This window comes from Terrapene carolina, unplaced genomic scaffold (genome assembly GCF_002925995.2).
Source record: "Terrapene carolina triunguis isolate 2854851 unplaced genomic scaffold, T_m_triunguis-2.0 Scaffold32339, whole genome shotgun sequence".
Lineage (NCBI taxonomy): Eukaryota > Metazoa > Chordata > Testudines > Emydidae > Terrapene > Terrapene triunguis.
The window spans coordinates 1-7,596 of NW_020696690.1; the positions used below are offsets into that span (position 1 = coordinate 1).

A 7,596-nucleotide genomic window follows, 5' to 3' on the forward strand; every position below is an offset into this window, starting at 1 on the left:
CCAACAGTCCCTGATTGGCAGGTCTATGCTGCTCCGCAATGGGAGGGAGGGAGTGGGTCAGAGCCACTCTGTGCTGTCCAGCTTGGAGCTAGTTAGAGCAGCCCTGAGGCTGCACAGCCTGGCACACCTGGGGCAGGTCTCAGATCTGGGCCCCGCTGTGCCAGGGGCTGCACAGGGTAAGAGACAGTCCCTGCCCCAAAGAACTCATGGTTTAACTAAACAAAGGATGGCTCATCATTCTGTATGGTTGCCTGTGGGAGAGGCAGGCATGCTTTGAGCAGGGGGTTGGACTAGATGACCTTCTGAGGTCCCTTCCAACCCTGATATTCTATGATTCTAATATTCTATGAAGCCAGATCTCCTGGGTCCCACCTCAGTGCATCAGCCACAAGCCCAGCTGCCCCCGTCACGCTGACTGGAATGGCTCATGAGACTGTGAGTGCCAACCTCAGGGCAGGCTGTGAAACACAGGGCAGACACCCCAAATTGGTGGTGTCTATCATTAGATTTCACCAACCAACTTCCAAATGTAATCTCCTGGATCACTGTACCAGTGTTCCCTCGGCGTCACAGACAGTCTCTCAAACTCTCCACTCTATCTTGCCACCCAGACAAAGTGGACTTAGTGATAAATGGTCACTTACACCAAAAATCACAGGTTGCTCCCAGTTCCAAGAGATCGGTCACTTACCCCAGATGAATTGGTACCGTAGATCTTACACCACAGGTAATCCCCTGCAATAAACTATCTAAGGATTTATCAACTAGGAAAGAGAAATAAGAGAGTTATATACAGGTTAAAGCAAAGCAGATGTAAGCAGAGTCTGAATGAGCTCTCCCCTGACATTTAGTGGTGAGCTGTGGAAAAAGACTTCAGAAGCTGATCTCGTTTGCATGGACACACCCACCCTGCCTTGGCGCTCAGCATGATGGGTTTGCTTCCCCAAATGATCACTTCTGGCTGGTGTTGGATCCTCAGTCTCCTTGTTATTGGGGCAGGAGTAATAAAGCGTTTTTATTCTTGTTGTGTGAACCGAGGGCAGCAGAACTGTACCTGGCATACCCCGATGGAGGGACTCACCCTCAAGTGAATGGTACTTGCTAGGCAAGGGACATGGGTTACAAAGCTCAATGAATTGGCAGAAGATGGGTTTTGGTATGTGTACCATGGTATAGAAAAAGAGTTGTTTGAGGTTTTTTTTGGAGAGTCTTGTTATATACTGCACAGTGGAAATCACTCATATCTGCGTCTAAGTATTAGGTCTGTTTTGGGATAGTGACTTTATTATAGGAGCATTGTCCACTAAGAGTATGGCTGAAATTATTGAAAACTAAAAAATTTTGCTATGCTCAGGGCTGGTTTACACTGGGTGGGGGTTGATGTAAAATATGCAATTTCAGTGGGAATGGTGTAGCTGAAGTTGACATATCTTATTTCAATTTACCTCCTGTTCTTATGGCACGGGATCAACGGCTGCGACTCCCCTGTCAACTCCGTTACCGCCGCTCGCCCTGGTGGAGTTCCGGAGTCAATGGGAGTGCGTTTGGGGATCGATATATCGTGTCTAGATGAGACACGATATATTGATCCCTGATAGATCGATTACTACCCGCCGATTCGGCGGGTAGTCTGGATGTACCCTCAGACTCTGTGCTTGTGAGAGGGGAAGTATTGCCTTTTAGAGGTGCCCTGGGGGCGGTGTGTAATTGTCCCAGGTCACTGAGTGGGGGCTCGAGGTAGTTTTGTGTTGTATTGTTGAAAACGAACCCCTAGATACTGACCCCAGCCCTTGTTGCTGCTGGCTCCACCTGGCAGAAGGGTTACACAAACATGTACACACCAATGAGTTACCATCTAAATCCTAAGAGTGACAGAGTTGTCGTGTCATTTCAAAGGGTCTTTCAGGGCGGATCCAGGAGGCAGCCCAGGGGATCTCTGGCTTCAGAGTTCAACCAGCCAAAAAAAAAAAAAAAAAGATGGAAAATTTTCCTGTGGTTTTATTTTATTTCTTCCATTCAGCTTCCAAGCCCACATGACCAGCTTCCTGGCACATAGCATTTCCCAGGTCTAACAGGGCCATTAACGAATCATTTGTATTGCGAGGGTCCGTGATTCCCCATCTGGAGGCGGGGGGGGGGGGGGAGGCATGAGGACGATTCCCAGGCCTGAGTTCACAAGCTCAGACCAAACATTTTCAGTTATAAAGTAAAACTTACATCTTTCCCTATAGCATGGAGTGCCGCCATGGCAAGTGAGATGAATGTAGGCAGCGACTCACAAGCATTTCACAGAGTCTAAACACTAAATATATTCCTGTAAAACTAATCCCTGTTTTGAGCAAAACTACCGTACAGGTGTGACCTGATCTGGGCTCCAGCTGCGAGGTTGTCAGTTCTTAGTTAACCCCTGCAGCCTGGGCAAGAGCTGGCATCTGGCCTGCCAGGGTCACACCCGCTGGCATTTCTATGTGACGACCGGTGTCTGCGGCAGTGGAGTGGAGGGGCTGTTCTCGGCGTGGGGTGAGGAGGGGACAGACACCCCATGAGGCTGCAGGCTCTGTGCCCCCATGGTCTCATGGATCCATAGATAGGAAAGGCAAAAGGGGGTGCTGTGATCATTCAGTCCAACACCCTCTCCCCACACCCTGGTGACACAGCCTAGGATCTTCCCACACATCAGGCCCAGAACTCCATGGCAAATAACCCAGCCTCTCCCCAGGCTCCGGGGGTTCTTCCCCGAAACAGAGCCCTCTTCCCCTCCCCATTGTCCCCAGCCCCGTTGCTTCCAGGCAGCTCATCGGGGCAGCCTGCCAAGGCTCAGCTCATGAGGCACATTCTGATCTGATCGAGGGATGGAGAATCTTAGCTGATAGCAGAAGCAGTGGCGCAACTCCAGGACCAGCACAGATTAGCCTGCCTTGCCCCACCACAGCCTGGGAAAGGACACCTCCCCCCCACTGGAGATGAGAGCTAGAGAGCTCCAGCAGGGTCTCCCCCCGCTGCTGGGATACAAGGCCTCCAAGGGGCTCAGATTAGACAGATCAGTCACTACCTTGGGGAGAAATACCTCGATCGTCTGTCAGGCAGGTGGGCATGAGTCTGTCTGAGCGTGGAAGGAGGCACTGAGGAGAAACTGAGTCTCCAAACTAGGCTTTGCACACGGTCAGGGGCAGCTCCAGCTTTTTTGCAGCCCCAAGTGGTGAAGGGGGAAGAAAAAAAAAAGCCGCGATCGGTGGCATTTCGGCGGCAGCTCTACCGTGCTGCTTCATTCTTCGGCGGCCGGTCCTTCCCTCCGAGAGGGACAGAGGGACCTCCCGCCAAAGACCCCGGACATGCCTCCCCTTTCCATTGGCCGCTCCAAGCACCTGCTTCCTGCGCTGGAGCCGGCCCTGCACACGGTGAGGCCCAGGTTCCACATGTCCAGTGGCAGGGAGTTCCACAGGACCCATTCGCAGTGCCGTCATCCTACGGGAGCATGGCCAGTATGTGTGGGCATGTCTCTGGGATTCCCGGGGGAACATATCCCATGGAGGCTAGGGTGATGCATTTGCAGGGATATGTGTGGCTGTACAGCCGTGTGGCTGTACAGCCAAGCAGCTGTGCTCCAGCTGGAATCTTTTCACATTGGCCCCCAGCCAAAATAAGCCAGGCTGCAATGGCTGGATCCCTCCAGACAGGTCAACATCCCTAAAACAGGGTGACCTCTGCTGGCCAGGGAGCGTTTTGAGACAACATGGCTATTTGAGTACCATAACGAGAGGGCTGTGGGGTGGCAACCTCGGCTCAGTGGATCGGGACTCAGGGACCCATCTCTGCCACCAAATCAGTGGGTGATCTCGGGTAAGTCGTTTCCCAACTCTCTGTGCCTCAGTTTCCCGTCTAAAACTATCTCTTTATGGGTTGTTGTTCAGATTGAGAGTTTTTAAGGGCAGGGACTGTCCCTCTGCACAGTGCCTGGTTCAGTGGGGTGCAGATCTCAGCTGGGGTGCTAGCACAATGCCATTGACAAGGTAAACTTTCATTCCTAATCCTGACTGCCACCCTGTAGGGGCCCCAAAGGGGCTGACAAACCGGCTAATCCCACAGGCATCAGAGCGAAAAGGGTGGCGCTGTTGGACGGAAACCCCTATGGTGCCAAAGCTACACAGGATCCATGACAGGAGCAGCTGGCTGCAACAAAACACCTGGGAATAGGACCCAGGAGTACTGACCTCCCCCACCCCCAACACCTCCCTTCTCAGGACATGTGCCAGCCTCTCCCTGACAGTGAATTGGGGAAAATTCCCACGAAGACAAGGATGTAATCACTGTTCCTAGCACTTGGCGAGCCTGCGATAGACAGGCCGTCCTGCAAAGAGCTGTCAAGGTATAGAGACTCAGAGTGAGGAAGGGAAACTGAGGCACCAGGGGGAAGTTACTGGCTTAAGGTGGCCCAGGCCAGTGGCAGAACTAGGTCGCCACCTGGTGCTCTAACCACTGGACCACGCTTCCCCTGCAGGAGATGAAGCTGGCAGTGCTCATGTCCTAGGGGCAATGGCTGGGTGAGAGGCCCTGCCCTGATTCCTTCCATGTCCCTTCCATTGGCAGGTTGGCCCGCCTGGCGCTGCCCCCACTGAGACAGCTGGGAGCGGTGGATGGAGCCATTTAACACCTCGCACTCCAACCAGACGCAATCCTTTATACCAGCATCATGGCGGCCAGCCGTCCTGATAACCACGGTGGGCATCGGGCTGCCTGCCAATGCCTTCATCATCTGGCTGACAGGGTGGCGGCTGCGGCGCCGGGGCCTGTCGGTCTTCATCCTAAGCCTGGCCACCTCTGACTTCCTCTTCCTCTCCACCACAGTCATGCAGATCATAGAGACGCTGCTGGATGACAACTGGGTGCTGGGCAGCCCCATGTGCCGCCTGCGCTACGTCCTCTCCGACTTGAGCTACCACTCCAGCCTCTTCCTGCTGGCCGCCCTCAGCGTGGACCGCTGCCTGCTGGTGCTGCTGCCCCTCTGGTACCGCTGCCACCGCCCCCTGCGGCTCTCCAGCTACATCTGCCTGGGCGCCTGGCTGGTGGCTGCCCTGCTCAGCATCAAGGGCTTCGTCTTCGCCAACGTCGTCCTGTATCCAGACGGGGTGCTCGCCTGCTCCAGCGACCGGGGCGAGTACGAGGGGCCCCTGCGCCTGCTGGAGGTGCTGCTGGAGGGACTCTTCCCCTTCATCGTCATGGTGACCACCCATGCCGCCACCTTGTCCCGCACCTTCCGGCGCCACACCCGGTCCCCCAGCCAGTTCTACCGCATCGTGGCCGCCACCCTGTCGGCCTATGTGCTGCTCAACCTCCCCTTCCAGATCATCCAGCTGCTCTTCCTGGCCTCCTTGGAGCACGAGTTCAACTATCACATCTTCCCCTTCATGGTCTACTTCAGCTACCTGATCAACCTCAACAGCAGCATCAACCCTCTCATCTACATCTTCTTCGGCTCCAACATCTGCACGGGCTGCGGCCACCACATGACCTCCTCCCTTGCCACAGCCCTCACCGAGGAGCAAGGGAAGAGCCCCGGGGACATGCCCAGCACATCCTTCTCAGCCGAGCCTTGCCAGCAAGACCCTGCTCTCCTCTCCCTCCATGGCCCAGCCCCTGCTCTGGCCCAGCTCCAGTCACCAGTCGAGTAGTCACTGGCTCCCCTGATAGGACCTGGCCACAAGGAGGGGGGGGGTCTGTGCACAATTGTAGGTTCACTAGTGCTAAGCCTTGTGTAAATGGGTGCAAGGTGGAGCTTCGTCAGGTGCAACCAGATCCAGGAAGCTACCAGGAGAAGTCACACCAGTGCCAAGGCCCAGTTTGCCCCATTTCCCCAGCCTAGGCAAGCTCCAGCGGGGACAGATCCTCAGCAGATGCAAACCAGGCCCAGCTCCACGCAGGTCAATGGCCCGGGAACACCACGCCCTAGGCAAGGCAATGTAAACACTGACGTGGCTGCAGCTGCCAACCCACAGGTGCCAGGAGACACTGCGATGAAGGGGACTCTGCACCTTTGGGCCTATTTGTGCTTGGCAATCTTGCCTTTCGGTGTGTCTCCAAGGTCACTGTGTTTTAATATAGTGGCTGTTCTGCACACTACAGCCAGATAACCAGCGCTGAGGGTACAGTTGCCCCCCTAGCTCTGTTCCCCTGGGCCCCTGCAGCCTGACGGTTCTGACCTGCTGGAAGCAGGCCCAGTCTCCTCTTAGCACACATGACTATGACACAGAAGCTGCAACCCACGTGTATGTTGTTTGTATGTTGGGGGAGGGTGGGCTGCATCAGAACCACACACCTGAAGGGTCAGAATTAAGGCCATGGGGCTGCCTGGGGATCCCCACCTTCCCACACCCACCAGAGGGCAGGTACTGCTCCCCCCCTACCATTCCATGGAGGCAGAACACACCAAAGAGGGCCACACCCCATGGCTTTAATTCTGACCCCTTGGGGATGTGGTTCTTTAATTCTGACCTTCCCCCCCCCCACACACACACACAGAGCTCCTCCCCAGTTTCCCCCAGCAGGGTGTCCAGTGTGTGGGCCTGGCTGCCCACCAGCACCTCCTGCTAGGGACTCAGAGCCACCTTTGCCCCCACCAGGCAGGTGGGGTAAGAGAGGTGCCCTGGAGATGCGCTGAGCTCATGTCAGCCCAGGGGCTCCCAGGTGAGTGACCGCAGGTAGGGCATGGGGGATCAAGGGGAGAAGGGGTCCCCCTGCTGAGCAATCTCAGCCACACTGACACTGGGCTAAGGGGCTGAGAGATGCATTACAAGGTGTTGGAGGGGGAAGTCATTTTCTCCTACCCCCAGCCGGGGACTCACCCACATTTCCAGGGAGCTGCCCAATTCCATGGCAAAAGGGGGATCCAGCGGGGGCCTTGGGATCCAGACCCCAGTTAGTCTGGATCTGCCCAGTGACGCCAGTAGGACGAGACAGGAGCTGTAAGTTCATTCCTGAAGTGAAGAATGAGGAAGCAGGACAACAGCAGCCATTTCCCACGCAGGCCCCTGGCAGGAGTGATTAAACCCATGACCTTGGGAGCTAAAAGCATAAACCTCTACTGCTTGAGCTAACCCCCTGCTCTCGGAGTGGAGGGGTCACTACAAAAAGTAATTTTCCCTCTGCTGATACTCACACCTTCTTGTCAACCGTTTGAAATGGGCTACCTTGATTGCATTGGCCTCATTAGCACTACAAAAGTAATTCCTCCCCCCCCTAGTATTCACCCCTTCTTGTCAATTGTTGCGAATAGGCCACTTCCCCCTTAATTGAATTTGCTCATTTCACCTCCCCCCCCCCCCCCCCCGCTTGGTAAGACAACTCCCATCTTTTCATGTGCTATAATATATATATTCTGCTTACTGTATTTTTCACTCCATGCATCTGATGAAGTGGGTTTTAGCCCACAAAAGCTTATGCCCAAATAAATTTGTTAGTCTCTAAGGTGCCACAAGGACTCCTCGCTGTTTTTGCTGAGACAGACTAACACAGCTGCCCCTCTGAAACTTGACCCCTGCTCTGTTAGCACAGGTGGAGTAGGCCCAGCAAGCTCTAGGTAAGGCCCAGGCACCCCAGCAA

At 54.8% G+C, this 7,596-nt stretch overlaps 1 protein-coding gene across 1 annotated transcript; it reads left to right on the top strand.

Annotated features, from left to right (window-relative positions):
• The first annotated feature begins 4,634 nt into the window (after window positions 1–4,634).
• Window positions 4,635–5,669, top strand: GPR152 (G protein-coupled receptor 152). Its single transcript, XM_024223259.1, has one exon. It carries the CDS (start codon window positions 4,635–4,637, stop codon window positions 5,667–5,669), a length of 1,035 nt encoding a protein of 344 aa, XP_024079027.1.
• The last annotated feature ends 1,927 nt before the right edge of the window (window positions 5,670–7,596 follow it).